General features: G+C 50.5%; 1 protein-coding gene across 1 annotated transcript in view; it reads right to left on the minus strand.

Annotated features, from left to right (window-relative positions):
* Capn5 (calpain 5) overlaps window positions 1-15711 on the minus strand; it is a 60938-nt gene that overhangs the window by 41358 nt on the left and 3869 nt on the right. The window contains exon 2 of the mRNA XM_042687578.1: window positions 2850-3049. Coding sequence (XP_042543512.1) covers window positions 2850-3014 — 165 coding nt within the window. The 5' untranslated portion in view covers window positions 3015-3049. The remainder of the gene's footprint in view (window positions 1-2849; window positions 3050-15711) is intronic.

The raw sequence follows: 15711 nt of genomic DNA on the forward strand, positions 1-15711 counted from the left end.
CATTTCCCTGCCCCTTCCCTCCAAGTAAGGAACCTGAGGCCAGGAAAGGGGGTGGTGGTAACTTGTTCAAGGCTACACCTTACCTCAGTAAGGTGTAAGCAGGCTGGAGACAAGTCTGTCTGTCTCAAAAACCCAGGCTATTCACTTCATTTTGAAAGCTGGGAAGCAGGGAGGCAGGGAGGCAGGGAGGCAGGGAGGCTGGGGGGGAGGGAGGCCCAGAGGCTGGCTGAGGGGAACCTCTAAGGACAGCGAAGGCACCAGAATGATCAACTTAGAAGAGCTGGGGAACAGGAGAGAAATGGCAAAGGATGCCATTTGGGCTTTGGAAGTGATGGCTTTCTGCTGTTTGTAAACAGTTGGGTCACAAGACTCAGGGAGTTAAACTTTATGGAAACAGCTGCCTCAGGCCTGTTTCTGGGTGTTCATGGTCAAGAGCTAGATCCACCCCACCCTTGACCAAGGCGGCCTAACTTCCTGCTCCACAAGTTGGTCATCCTGAAGGTTCTACACCCCAACCCCACAGGGACTCCCCTCTCCCCCCCCACTTCTCACCAGGCTCCACCCAGTAGGACTCAGCTCTTGACCAGAAGCAATAGAGAATTGAACCATTCTCTCTCTCTCTCTCTCTCTCTCTCACACACACACACACACACACACACACACACACACTCCGTCACTGCCCAGCCACAGCTGTGCTCTGTCCACTTCCTCCATGAGCTAGGAGGGTGGCACTTGGCATGTGCCCAGGAGGAAAGCACTGAGGGAGAGGAGGCGTGGCAGGACGCCAAGGGAGCAGTGACTCCTTGGGGCCTAGCAGAAAGCTAGCCAGGGTCAGCCGGGTATCAGGCCCTACAACCCCACAACTCCACAACCATTATAAGTGACAGCTGAGGGCAGAAACAAGGTCAGAGTAAGGGTAGCAAGGGATAAAGCAAGAGCAGCCTAAGAGAGCTAGTGTCTCCCTCCTCCTGCACCCACATCCAGGCCTCACAAAGGCCCTTTGAGCCTGTCCCCCACCCCCATACATACACTCTGACACAGAGAGGGAGAGGCACGGGCAGCCCAGGAGGGTGGCTACTGAGCATCTGCTAGAGAACAGAGCTGGGGGGTGGAGGGGACTAAGGGAGAAGCACCAGGGCCCCTCCAGCTGGTGCCAAGAAAGAGCTGGGCCCTGGGACACCAGCCTTGCTCTGCCAGCAGCTTTACAGGTCATCTGGATACTCAACCTGTTTCTCTCCCTCTTGAAGTTCCCTGTCCAGGTCAACATATAGGAGAGAAACTTGACCACTAGATTTCAGGGACCTGAGGGCCTGTGTAAAACCCCAGTCTGACTTTGGCCCACTGAGGAGAGCCCGGCCTTGGATGGTTCCTGTGACCTCTTGAGCAAGGGCCATGCCCTTCCACCTGGCACGTCCCCTTGGGGCTGACCTGCAGGCCTGAATCTTTCTCCCTTGCTCCCCACCTGTCCTGTGCTCAACTGCCCAGCTGAGACTAACGGAGCCCGATGCCAGCCCCACCTTGTGCTGCCACTGATGCCTCCTTCCACCAGCCTCCGTATCCCTGGCCCCTCACCTGGCCTGAGCAGTGGCCAGCAGGAGTCACAGCCTCCTCCCAGCCCAAGAGACCAGATAGAGCCGGGTTTTTCCCACTAAACGCTCCTACAGATGACTGCCTAGAAAGGGCTCTGGGGAGGTACCCTCCTGCAGACTCCCCTTCCTCCAGGTCCTGGGAACCCCTCTACTCTGTGGGACCCCTCCCAACTCCACCCTCATATGGAGGAATCAAAGTTCCAGAGGACAAAGTCCTGCCATGGGGACACACGTGACATTTCTCTTGGGCAGGATAAAGCACACTTGGGTCTCAGGGCCCAAGGTCAGGAGTGGCTGTGGGAGGCCACCTATTCTTTCTGGCCATCAGGCTCCCTGCACTGGGTAACAGTCACAGCAATATCCCCTCTCTCCACCTCTCTACTACTGTTCCTGCTGACCAACCATAATAAATTCCCTCACTTCGACAGGAAGGGACCATTTCAAAACCATGACAGAAGCCAGGTGCCTGTGGGTCACACCTGTAATCCTAGCTATTCAAGAGGCTAAGATCTGAGGATCGCAGTTCAAAGCCAGCCTAGGCAGGAAAGCCAGTGAGACCTTTATCTCCAATTAAATACTAGAAAACCGGAGGTGGTGCTGTGGCTCAAAAGTGATACAGTGCTAGCCTTGAGCAAAAGAGCTCAGGGACAGTGCCCAGGCTCTGAGTTCAAGCCTCACAACCAAAAAACCCCAAACCAACCAACCATTACTGTAATAACCAGGAATGTAAATGTGAGCATTGCTGCATATTTTCCTAAACAGAGTTCCCAGTACTTATGTCAGTAGCTTATGCCTATAACCCTAACTACTCAGGAGGCTGAGATCTGAGGATCATGGTTCCAAGTTAGCCCAAGCAGGAAAGTTCATGAGACTCATATTTCCAACTAACCAGCAAAAAGCCAGAAGTGGAGCTGTGGCTCAAGTTAGAGCCACCAGCCTTGAGCACCAGCCTTGAATGAAAAGGTAAGGGACAGGCTCTGAGTCCAAGCTCCAGAACAGCCACAAAAAGAGGTGGAGATGGAGGGAGATCCTATGCACATCACTTCACATGTACCCCACAATCTCCCTGGGAAAGAGCAGGGCCTGCCTTCCCATGTGGGCTTGGCTGGGCAGGGTGACCACTGCCCCTCTCAGACCCCTCCAACTCAAGTCCCATAGCAAGGGGCCCCATTTGGACCCCTCCTGTTTTCCAAGCAGGAAGGGGAGGGGCAACCAAAGCCCAAGGGAGAATTGGCCTGCTCCCTGGCTGTAGACACTGACCTTGGGCCGCTTCCACCTGACAGTGGGCCCTGGGGTGCCCCTGTAGTAGAGGGAGTCATCCGTGGCAGGGAAGTGGGGATCCTCGAAGAGCACCTTCCTGCGTAGACAGGCTCGCTTCAGAGCCGAGTAGTTCTGGTCCTCATAGGCCTTCACGCAGGAGAACATGGCGGCTGCTGCCCCCGGAGGGGAGGGGGAACTACCTGGAGGACAGGAAGGCAGGAAGACCATCACTCAGAGGCACCTGGGCTTCCTGTGTGCTCCCCTCCCAGCAGCAGCCCAGGGAAGCAGTGACATCATTCCCCCATCATACAGACAGGCACAAAGATTCAGAGTCCACACAGCTGGTTCCCCCAAAACTAGCCCAACTCTGCTACCGCATTCTCTCCTTTCTGATGCCCAGGGGTGATAGCAGATGCACAGGCCACAGTGCCAGTGTTCAGGGCTGGCCCGGGCCACACCCGCCTCCCTCCCTTCCTCCCTTCCTTTGTTTGACTAGCCTTCCTTCCCTACACCTCCCCAGAGAAAGCCACACAGGCCACAGTCACACCCACAGGAGTCGGCCATGTGTACAGGTCAGGGTGCTCTCCTCCCCACCCTCACCTCTAGGCAACAGGGAGGGCAAACCTGTGGCAGGTGGCCCTGGATCACTCACACCCCATGCTGCTCCTCTCAGGCATGCCGCCCTCCTACGCACATCACTGCAGGAAGGGAGCAGGTGCCCGGTCTTCCCTTCACAGGTGGGAATTGGGGGCCCCACATGGAGCCTTGTACCTGTACCCACATGCTGACCAAATTCAAGGGACAGAGACTAGACCAATGTGGTTGGGGAGGCCTCAGGGAGGGAAGCGAGAAGAAGGAAGAGGAAGAGGAGAGGCAGCAGGGCTGCACCTGAGTGGCTGTCCCACCCAGGCCAGCAGGCAAGGCTCAACACCCCTGGATCTCTTCCTCCCATGCCAGACTGGGGTGACACTGCCACCCCCATCTAGGTACAGGCCACAGTGTCACAGTCTAGCCCTGAGGGAAACCGAGGCATGGTAGATGGGCTTATGGAAGCAAAGTGTCCAAACAGGATTCATGTAGATGCCAATCCTGACTGCACCACTTAAATTACTGCTGGGTGACCCTGGACAAGTTACTCAACCTCTCTGACATCCCCTCTCCCATCTCAATGACTGGAACACCTGCTTCAACAATAGGAAAATGCCCAAGGGTAGGGGAAGGAGAATGATGTGGCCAGCCTCTTCTCAGTCCCAGGGAGACACCATCTCTCTGGCCCCTACTCCATGCAAGCCTCTTATTATTTTGTCCACTGCTGGATGGCTCTGCTGCCACTCTTTTGCAAGTGCTGGCATGCGATGAGGTAAGGTGAGGCGACTCGCTCAAGTTCCAGGTAGGAGTCTGGACTCGAACTAAGGTCTTCAGACTTGGACAGTCCCATGTTGGTCCCAGGATCCTGGCACCTTGTACCCTGGCCTGAGCTAGGCCTCACAGGAAGGGGAAAAAAGTTTACGCAGGGCAGTGTGGACATGGAAGGACAGCAAGGAGGACAGAAGGACCCATCACCACCTCCTGAGGGTGTTTGTTTGTGTCCTGTTCCACAAAGCTACACCAGCTTTCATCTTTACCATCCATGCATGCAGGGCGCTGTGATCTCTCTGGCCTCTCTGCTGTCTGGGGAGATAAACAGCCTCAGCTCCTCCAGTCCTCCTCCCAGACTTGGAGGCTGAGGGAAGATAAAGGGGCCAGGCACAAAGCAGTTACTAGCACTGCACCACACCGTGGTTTCCAGAAGCTGAGGCTCAGAAAGCAATTTAATCTGTAAGAATTAGATCGGAGAAGCTGAAGCAGGAGCCCAGGAACCAGCTCAGTGTTTCCAGTATTTCTAAACCCAGGGGGCCCAGAGAGGAAGAGCAGGTGGGCTGAGGTCACACAGATAGGCTGATGGAAAAATGAGGGTTCTGGCTGCCCTCCTGCCTTCAGAAGCCAACATCTTGGGGAAGGGCTGCTCCCAGGGGAAGAGGTGGGGCTGATGGGGGTGGCTGAGGGAGGTAGAGGGGGAAAACAGGGGTAGGGCTGGCCCCCTTTGGATATGACTCAGCTCAGCCTCTCTCCCGCTCATCCCTGCCAGCCAGGCTGACTCTGAACCACTTATGCTGGAATGTCTGGGAGCTGGCCTTTCCAGAGACAGGCCGCCTGGGCCAGTTTTGCACTGCCTTAGAGCTGGGCCCCAATCCTGGGAGGTGTTCAGGACTGTCTAAGATTCTTCCCAGCGGCCCTGATAATCAGCACTCTTTTTCCATTTCTGCCCACCTCACAGTATCCCTCCACCCGAGGCCTCTGAGCTCCTTCCAGTTCCCCGAAAGTGGTTAACGCAGGGCCTTTGCACATGCTGCGGTTTCTACAATCCAGTCCTCATCTTGCCATGCTGGAGCTCTCCTCCCCACAACTGTGTCTGCCTACCCACTCCTTGTCCATTCTCCCAGCCCACTGCATCCCCCTCTTCCACAGGGATTGTGTTCAGCACCACTCTTTATTCCAGGCTCCACGATGGGGGAGGGGCCAGGCATTCAACAGTAATGAAGGGACCAGCTCTTATCTAGAGGTGGGAGGAGTGAGCTCCTGAGAGCCAGGGCTCCCCAGGGGAAACAGCTTGCAGAAGCTCAGTCCCAGAACCAACCCGCCCCATCCCGTTAGGCCAGGCTTCCCTTCCCCTCCTGCTCTTCCTGATGGCTGGGTGCCAAGACGGTTTCAGGTGTGGCACCCCTTGCTACAGCCTATTCCTTCTCTAGCTCCTGAGCCTTGGTTTTAGCTCCCCAACACAGGCCTAAGCTGTGAGACCCTGGACAAGTGGTCTCTGGCATGGTTGGTCCTTGTCTGGAGGTAGGAGACAAAGGGCCAGCACCAGTCAACACCGTTGATGAGAAAAAGCTGGAGGACCCACAGCCAATCACAGGGTTCAGATCCCTGAGGCAGTGCGAGGTAGACAGGCAGACCAGTGAAACAGAACAGGAAGTTCCACATAGCCACAAATATGAGGATGCTTGATTTCTGACCATAGTGCACGAAAGAAAAGATCACCTTTTTAATAAGTGGTACTGGGTCGATTGACAATGGGAAAAGATTGATCTTAGCCCCTACCTCACACTCTACACAAAATCAATTCCAGGTAGATGACAAATCTAACTGGAAAGCAAAACAGTATTCTTAGAAGGAAATGGGAAAGGAGCAGATCCAAACAGCTGGTAAATAGAAGAAAAAGTGCTCCATTAATCACCAAGGAAATACAACTTAAAACCACAATAAGGGCGCTGGGGTACAGCTCAGTAAGAGAGCATGGATAAGACCCTGACTTGTATCCTCAGCAGCTCAAAAAGGGGGAAAAAAGGAGAGGGGGGAAAAAAAAGTAAAGAAAAAAGGAAGAAAAAAAAAAAAAAAAAAAAAAAAAAAAAAAGAAAAAAGGAAGCTCTAATGGAGCTCTCCTGCACCGGCCAGGCAGTGGTTGGTGTGTGTGTGTGTGTGTGTGTGTGTGTGTGTGTGTGTGTGTGTGTGTGTGTGTGTGTGTGTGTGTGTGTGTGTGTGTGTGTGTGTGTGTGTGTGTGCGCGCGCGCGCGCGCGCACGGTATCACCATATCTACTAATGATAAGCAAGCACAAGCTCCACTATCTATTCATTGCACTCCTAAGATTATGTCCAACAGAAATGCATGCAACATGTTCACCTAAAATTATACATGAGAATGAGAATGTTTAGACAGTCCACTTTGTTATAATGAAAGTCAGAATCAACCCAAATATCCATCTACAAAAGAACGGATAAATACACTGTTGTATAGTACATCATGAAATACCAAATGATAATTAAAATGAACAAATGGCTGTTGCCTGCAAAAAAAGGTCATCATAAGATAAAATAAAACACTTAAGATTAGAGAGTAAATTTAATTAAGGAGATGAAATACTTGTGCAGTGGAAACTTATAAACAGTGAAGAAAATTGAGGAGGATACAAAATCTCGATTCTATTTACAGAAGGGAAGAATGAAGGGTTGTAGCATCCATTGGACTCAAAGCAATTTGTTTCAGTGTTAAGTCCTATTGACATTCCAGAGACATTTTTCACCAAAACAGAAGGAATTCTAAAATTCTTATGAAACCACATAGACTCCAAATAGCCAGAGCAGTCATACAAACAAAGAAAGTTGGGACATAACAATACTGACTGCAAAATACACTGCAAGACTATACCAATTAAAACAGCATGTAGTGAGCCAGGTGCAGGTGGCTCACGCCTGTAATCCTAGCTACTCAGGAGGCTGAGATTTGAGGGTCGAGGTTCAAAGCCAGTCTGGGCAGGAAAGTCCATGACACTCTTACTCCAATAAAGACCACTAGAAAACCAGAAGTGGCACTGTGGTTCAAGTGGTAGAGTGCTAGCCTTGAGCTGAAGAGCTCAGGGACAGCACCCAGGCCCAGAGTTCAAGCCCCATGACCGACCAAAAAGAAAAAAGAAAAAAAGAAAACAACAACTACAAAAATCCAGCATGTAGTGGCGTAACATAGACAAACCCTAGGAACAGATTAGAGCCTGGAAAAAATCCTCCCATTTGTGGTCAACTGATTTTCAACAAAGTGGTCAACAGCATACAATGGGAAAATGGGCTCCTCAATAAAGGGTATAAGAAAACTGGATGTCCACATTCAGAAGAATGCAATTAGACCTTTATTTCACAATATAAACAAAAATAAACTCTAGTGTGCTAAAGACTTGACACTGTAAATCTACTAGAAGAGAACAGTAGAGAAACTCTGTGACATTGGTCTGGGCAATGACTTTTTTGGTTCTGACTCTAAAAAAAATAGGCAACAAAATCAAAAATAGACTAATGTGATCACACCAAACTAAAAAAGGATCTGCACAGCAAAGGAAATAATCAACAGCATGAAGAGACAGCCTACAGGATGGAGAAAATAACTGCAAACAGTACATTTCTTAAGGGGCTAATATAAAAAATTCATCCATTTCAATAGCAACAAGACAAATCAGCAAATAAAAAATGGGCAGGGGATCCAAATAGACATTTCTCAAAAGATATGCAAATGGACAACAGGTTCCTAAAAAAATTAGAATCACTAATTATCAAGGAAATAAAAATTGAAGTCAGGCACTGGTGGCTCACACTTCAAATCCTAGCTGCTCAGGAAGCCAAGCTCTGAGGATAGAGGTTCAAAGCCAGCCTTGGGCAAGAAAGTCCGTGAGACTCTTATCTCCAATAAGCCACTAAAGAAGCTGGAAGTAGAGCTGTGGTTCAAGTGGTAGAGTGTTAGCCTTGAGCAAAAAAGCTTAGGGACAGAACCCAAGCCCTGAGTTCAAGCCCCAGGACTGGTGCACGTGTGCTCATTACCACCATCCCCCCCACACACAATATTAAAACGAAAAAACCAAAGATTATTGTCTCACACTTGGTATCTGTCTGTTATCAAAAAGAATAGCGATAACAAGTGTTGGCCAGGAGGAAAGGGAGCCCTTGATCGCTGCACTGTTAGCCAGAATGTAAATTAGTACAGATGCTATGGAAATCAGTATAGAGGTTGCTCAGATATGATTCTCTTTTTTTGGGGGGGGGAGGTCCAGTCGTGGGGCCTGAACTCTGGGCCTGGGCGCTGTCCCTCAGCTCTTCAGCTCAAGGCTAGCGCTCTACCACTTGAGCCACAGCGCTACTTCCGGCTATTTTTCTATTTACTTACGTGGTGCTGGGGAATCGAACTCAGGGCCTCATGCATGCAAGGCAAGCGCTCTACCACTGAGCCACCTTCCCAGCCCCTCAGATATGATTCTTATCTATAATCCCAGACAAGATCACAAGTTTGAAGCCAGACTAGGCTACAGAATAAATTCAAGGCTAGCCTGAACTACATAGCAAGATGTTGTACATAAAAAATAATGAACAAACAAGCCAGACATGGTAGCACATACCTCTAATCCCAGCACTGGGGAAATAAGGCTTGGGAATTGTAAGGTCTGCTCCTGGATGGCTAGCAGACTCCACCCTCCTCGCAGCAAAGTCTCCACCCAGTACCTGCGTTACCTAGGCAACTGGGACACCTGGAAGAGGTCACATCTGCATCCGCTGAGGTCACATCTGAATTTGATGTGGCCACACCTTTCTCCACTCATACCCTAGATAAGGCCTAGCCCAGGCCCAGATGCTCTCTCTCTGCTCTTTTCTAGCTCTTCTCTTTTCTAGCTTTTTTCTCTCTTTTCTAGCTCTCTCTTACCTCTTTTCCCCAGCTCTCTCTCTTTCCCAGGCCTTTCCCCACCCCGTGGAGGAGCAAGATGGCCTGGTGCCAGCCAGAACAATAAATAAACCTACCCCTTACCTGAATATCACGTGCGTGGTGCAGTTCTTACTCGGCTACCTCTTTTTAAAAACCTAACAGGAATCACAAGTTGGAGACCAGTAGAGGCTGATGGGTGAGATATGTCTCAAAAATAACCATTGTAACATCCACGGTCACTGCTACATTATTCATGATAGCCAAGTTATGGAAATACTCCAGAAGCCCTACAATGGATGAGTGGATCAAGAAAATGTGGCACATATACATAATGGAATTTTACTTATCTATTAGAAAGAGTAACATTATGTCATTTGCAGGGAAATGGATGGACCTAGAAAAAAATTAAGTTAGGTGAAGTCAAGCTCAGAGAGACAAACAGTGCATATTCTCTCTCATATGTAGAAGCTAGATCTAAAATACAAATGTGCATGATAACATATACAGGGTTAGATGTAAATACATACAAACGGACTAAAGAACAGTATACTCAGGGAAAGAATCCAAAGGCATAATTCCTCTGAACAGCTAAAGTATTCTTCATCAACATAAATATCAGGATTAGAAACATGTTTTAGAGGGAGGGAAGAGAAATGGAGAGATAAAAGAGTGAGCAAATTTATTCATAACTTCCCATAACTTAGTACACGCTTTCCCCTCTCCACAGCTTAGCATGCGCTCTTCCTAGGCAACACTAGGTCCATGTAGTAAAGGCAGTAAGTAATCAGCCTCCAACCCCCTTGACCTTGAGATGGCACTCCTCTGAGGCAGCTACCACCAAATAAGGCAGCAAGAGACCCTTAGAGTGACCTTCAGGTCTGGGCAGCTGCAGGGTCCCTTATCTACTACTTGGCAGCAGCCATGAATCCTAGTCTGACATGATGAAGCCCCCGGTCCACATGTCCACACTGGGGTCTCCACCTCCTAACCCCTTCTAGCCCCTCCTAGCCTCAGTAGGTTATATAGGTCACCTCAGACAAAAAAAAAAAAAAATTTATTCATTATATTCAATGCACATTTTATTATTATTATTTTGTTGGTTGTGGGGCCTGGGCACTGTCCCCCAGCTATTCAGCTGTAGACCAGCACTCAACCACCTGAGCCTCAGCTCCACTTCCGGCTTTTTCTGCTTATGTGGTGCTGAGGAATCAAACCAAGGGCCTCATGCATGCAAGGCAAGCATCTACCACTGAGCCACCTTCCCAGCCCCTCAATGTACATTCTGTAAAAGGTGAACTATGTAACTTGAGGGTAGAGGAGAGGAGTGAAGGAAATGGGGTAGAGTGATGGAAGGGGCCACATTGATCAAGATGCATTGTACTCATAACCTGACATGGAATTGTGACCTCTTTGTACAAGTACTAATTGATTTTTTTTTAATAGTGAAAAAAATACCACACGCTGGTGGCTCACACCTGTAATCCCAGCTACTCAAGAGGCTGAAATCTGAGGACTGTATTTCAAAGCCAGCCTGGACAGGAAAATCCATGAGAATTTTATTTCCAACTGACTACAAAAATGCTAGAAGTGGAAGTGCGGCTCAAGTGATAGAGTGCCAGCTTTGGGTGAAAAAACTCAGGGACAGCACCCAGGCCCTGAGTTCAAGCCCCACAACCAACCAAAAGAAAAAGCGTCAGGGGGAGGGGCTTAGGGGTGGGGGGAGGCTAGAGATGTGGCTTGGCACCTGCCAAGCAAATATAAGACTTTGGGTTCAAACCCTAATAGTGCCAAGCAGTGGGGGCCTGGAGTCACTACTGGAAGGGGCAGATCGGGGTTCTTCACAGATGTAAACCTGTTACACTGGACACCACTGCCTCCATGTTAGACCAGGGGAGGCAGAGGAGAGTCCCAGGGTGAGTCACACTAGACCAGGCCCAGTCACGTCATATACAGGTTATGCTATGTTACCTTCTACCAGTCTCTATCTCTCTAATCCTCAGCCTTCCTCCTCTATCTCTTAAGACTCCCATGGCTTTGACGCTAAAATACTCGCAAGAATGGGTCTAACGGATGCAGCACTGAGCATGCAGCTCACAGGTCTCTCCTCATCTGGGAAGGAAGTGCCAGCCAGGATGAGAACATCTGGAGGTATCCAGATGTTCCCAGCTCTGAGGAAGGCAGGGATGGTGCTCAGAGAAAAAGATTGAGGGAGCTGGGAGATGGGGAAGAGCCGATGAGGCTGTACTGAATCCCAGCTGGAGGGTCTGGGCTGCCCTCCCCAGAGGGTCAGCTTCACCCTTAGGTGATGGAGTCCGAGGAAGGTGCTCAGTAGGGAAAGGACCTGGTCACAGATGCCCCAGGAACACATTTCTGGCCTCACAATATGACTTGAATAAACCTCTGCTATTTACAAATTCCCAGCCTCAGGTGTTCTCTTACAGCAACAGAAAATGGACTATGTATGACACCGCTACAGGGGGAATGGACTAGAAAAGGATAAGACCAGGATAGAACCATCGGAAGAAAGGCCACAGAACGTGAACTATGTATGGGAAGAAAGGAGATGGGCCAGAGCTGTATAGGAGGCAGCTGGCAATAGGCCCCAACAGGGGAGAGGATGCCTCTTATGTCACACTCCCCCTCCATCATGTCATAGGCCAGGCAGGGTAGGTATTGAGAAGCCAGCGATAACCACGCCTGTAACCTGGCAACCAAAGTCTCCCTCCCTCTCCATCTCCCACTATACCCCATTCAAGGCAAGACACACTGTACCACCATTCTCCATTGGACAGGAAGGGCTGCACAGCTGGACCTTCATAATTTAGGGGGTTTAATTCCTCCTGGGCATGTCCACAGACACCCACTGCTGGATACAGGGCAGGTGGAAGGAGGAAGCAGGGGTAGCAGGAACTGCTGGGGACATGTCATGGGGAGAGGTTGGCAGGGCACATGTGCAGGGCTGGGGATCCCAGGCTGCAGGGCCTTAGCTCCGCCTGGAGATTCAGGGAGCCAGGGGCTGAACCAAGGGCCAGACACTGACGTAATAAGCCAGGCCAATGCCAGGGTGGGGGCCTGTGAGGGGCGGAGCCTCAGAGCTGGTGGCTGACTGGTCACTTGGTGCATGTGGGCATTCTCCATTGGCTCTATGAGCCATGATTTTAATCATGTTTTTAAGGGTGTGTGGTGTGGTGTGGTGTGGTGTGGTGTGTGTGTGTGTGTGTGTGTGTGTGTGTGTGTGTGTGTGTGTGTGTGTGTGTGTGTGTGTGTATGACTGTGGATGTGTGGACCTCCCAGGACCCCACCTCTCCCATGTCCTCTCAACTGGGGATCAATGGCAGAATGGGGACAGAGAGTATTTGGAGGCACAGCTGGGCCAGGGCCACCCAGGGTTCTGAGATCCTGGGTTCTGGCTCCCAAGCAGAGGCGGCAGGCCCTGTGAGTCACTCCAGGCAGGCTGGCACCAGCACTGGGAAATCCTGTCCCTCTCCTCCCTTCCCCTTATCATTTCTGTCTGTATCCAATCAATTCTCCACCCTACCACAGAGTGATTTTTCTAACACATTAATCCAACCACCAGGTGACACAGAGTGCAGAGCCAGGCAAGTGAGGCACTGGATACTAGTGGGGCAGGCAGGGAGGGTGGCCCCAGAGTTCTGGTGTCCCTTGACTGAGGAGGAGAGCTGGCTTCTGGCCTGCTTTGTATGGCCTTGACTGAGTCACAGATTTTACCCTACAGCTGTCCTTCCTTTGGAAACTGGGTTTGACATAGGTCAGGAGAGGAAGGAACAGGGGAGGCATGTGAAAGCAGGATAGAAGGGATTGGGGGGATCCCCAAAGAGGTTGTTTCAACTCAAGGGCTCCTGGGGACTTTGAGCAGGAGTAAGGAGAAGCCAAGAACCTGGCCACGTTTCTGAAGGTAAGGGGCTTCCTCCCCAAGCTCAGTCTTGGGGGCTAGCTTGTCACAGTTTTGACTCTGGGGGATCCATTCCCAAGACAGTCCTCAGTCACAAGGAACTCAGGACAGTGGGTCACCCCACTGCAGGTTCCCAGCCCAGTACTACAACCTGTAGAGAAGACACTGGGGGTGGGGGTGGATGTAGCTGAGCACCCCCAGAAGTGGCACCTCTCTCTCCTACCAGGATGGGGTGGAGACATGAATCCTGGGGCCATAGCACAGATGCTGCTTGCTCCCCCACTGGGAAAACAGCCTGACAAAAACATCCTTCACCAAGCCACTGAAGCACCTCTTGCTCCCCAGGGCTCTGTGACCCAGGCATGCCATCTCTGGTCTGCAAGTTCTCACTCTGCAGGTTGGGAAGGGACACATTTCTTTTTGTTGTTGTTGTTGGTCATGGGGCTTGAACTCTGGGCCTAGGTGCTGTCCCTGAGCTCTTCAGCTCAAGGCTAGTGCTCTACCACTTGAGTCACAGCACCACTTCCAGCCTTTTCTGTTTATGTGGTGCTGAGGAATCAAAACCCAGGTTCTCATGCATGCAAGGCAAGCATCTACCACTGAGCCACCTTCCAAGCCCAGGGACACATTTCTTGTTTTTGTGGGGTTTTTTTGTTTGTGTTTTGTTTGTTGCCAGTCCTGGGGCTTGAACTGAGGGCCTGGTCACTATCTCTGAGCTTCTTTTGCTCAAGGCTAGCACTCTACCATTTGAGCCACAGCGCCACTTCCAGCTTTTTCTATGTATGTGGTACTGAGGAAGCTAACTCAGGGCTTCATGCATGCTAGGCAAGCACTTTACCACTCAGCCACCTTCCCAGTCTTTTTGCTCTTTTCTAAGGCAGTGAGTTTGTCACCAGGACAGCCAATTCCTGCCTACCAGTCGGTGGCTATCTCCAGGACTTTAGGTTTGAAACTTGATGGGTAATGATACTCATTTCTCAGATAGGGAAAACAAGGCACCATTTCTTAGCTCTTGTGCCTGCAGTTAATATAGGCGTATGTTTGTGTGCTCGTACACACATGCGTGTGTGTGCACATGCACATGTGCACATGCATGCATGCACATTTACACATACAGGTGCTAGTAATGCAGCTTGGGCACTGTCCCCAAGCTCTTTTGCTTAAGGCTAGCACTCTACCACTTGAGCCACAGCTCTATATCTGGCTTTTTGGCCATTAATTCAAGATAAGAATCTCATGGACTTTCTAGCCCAGGCTGGCTTCAAACTTTGATCCTCATATCTCAGTCTCCTGAGCAGCTAGGATTACAGGTATGAGCCACCAGTGTCCATCGAGTTCCTGCAGTTTTATAAATAAGCTGTGCTGTTTTCACAGCACAGATTGGAAACAACGGCTCAGAGAGGGAAGAGGAGCTTTTAAGGAAGGGGCAGGAGCCCATCCTGTGTCAAGTCCTGTTCTGCCTGGGCCATCACCACCTCTCACTTGAAGACAGCGTGAGTCAAATAGGGATCTGCCCTAGCAGTGAGCCTGCTGGGGGAGACTGAGACCCCAGGAAGGCTAGGAGATCTGCTCTAGGAGAAAGGGAGTCATTCAGAAAGGGCCAGAAAAGTTGTGTGGAGGAGGTGGCATTTGAGCAGAACCTCAAAGGATGGAATGCAGTTTTGAGAAATGAAGATAGTCTGTTGAGGAAAGAACATTCTAGGAGAACGAAACCAGTTAGGCAAGGTGGGAAGATAGGGCATAGGGGAAAGGGAAGAAGGAAGTAAGCATTAATACAAAGATAGTACCACCATCAGTTCGTGGTGAGGCATGAAAGCCAGGCTAAGCCAGGATGTGACAACTCACAGGCTGAAGGGATAAGAGGCTGAGGACACAGGCCTGAAGAGCAGGCTGTAGAAACAACCTCTGAGGGAAATGACTTCTCCCTATTTCAGCCTGGTGGGGGATGAACTGGAGTCTTGGTGGCTGGGGCAGGTCTAAGGGATGCAGGCCAGGGACTCTCTAGGATTGGCTAGTTTACTTCCTTGGAGATGTTTTACCTCTTAGGATGGTAGTCCATGTCTCAGGTCAAGCAGCAATTCTGGGTCCAGTGTGCCGCTTTAAGCTATGTCCTATTCTTGCCCCATATCTGTTCCCTTGACAGGCTTTAGTACTCTCATGTATATCGTCACTGGGGCAACCTGAGGGGACAGACCAGAAACACTCCTCTCATGCAAACATCCTGGGCTTTGCCTACCAAGGTCTCAGGCTGGGCCCAGGCTAGAGATATAGCAGCATCAGATCCTAACAGCAAGGCCTCCAGGGAGGGGAAGACACATGGACTCAAAGCGTGTGCTCATGGGGTAACCAGGCCCTTGAGTCAGGGAAGACAGAAGCTGTGGTATCAGCATGGGAAGGAAGGGCTGGGCATGGTGCCTGCAATGATGCCATTGGTTCTGCCTGGTGTGGGCCAAATAATAGCCCCCAAAGAAATCCTTATCAAAATGCCTAGAACCTGTGAATGGGGCCTTATGTGGCACCAGGGACTTGCAGATGTGATTAGGGATACTGAGAGGGAGAGATTATCCTGGCTTATCTGGACGGACCCTAAATGTAATCACATGGGTCCTCACAGGCGGGAGGAAGGAAGGGGGTGTATCTTAGTGGGGATGAGGCCCTGGGTTCCAGCCAAAAA

The sequence above is a fragment of the Dipodomys spectabilis genome, unplaced genomic scaffold (assembly GCF_019054845.1).
Source record: "Dipodomys spectabilis isolate Male_0828 unplaced genomic scaffold, ASM1905484v1 ptg000003l, whole genome shotgun sequence".
NCBI classification, from domain to species: domain Eukaryota; kingdom Metazoa; phylum Chordata; class Mammalia; order Rodentia; family Heteromyidae; genus Dipodomys; species Dipodomys spectabilis.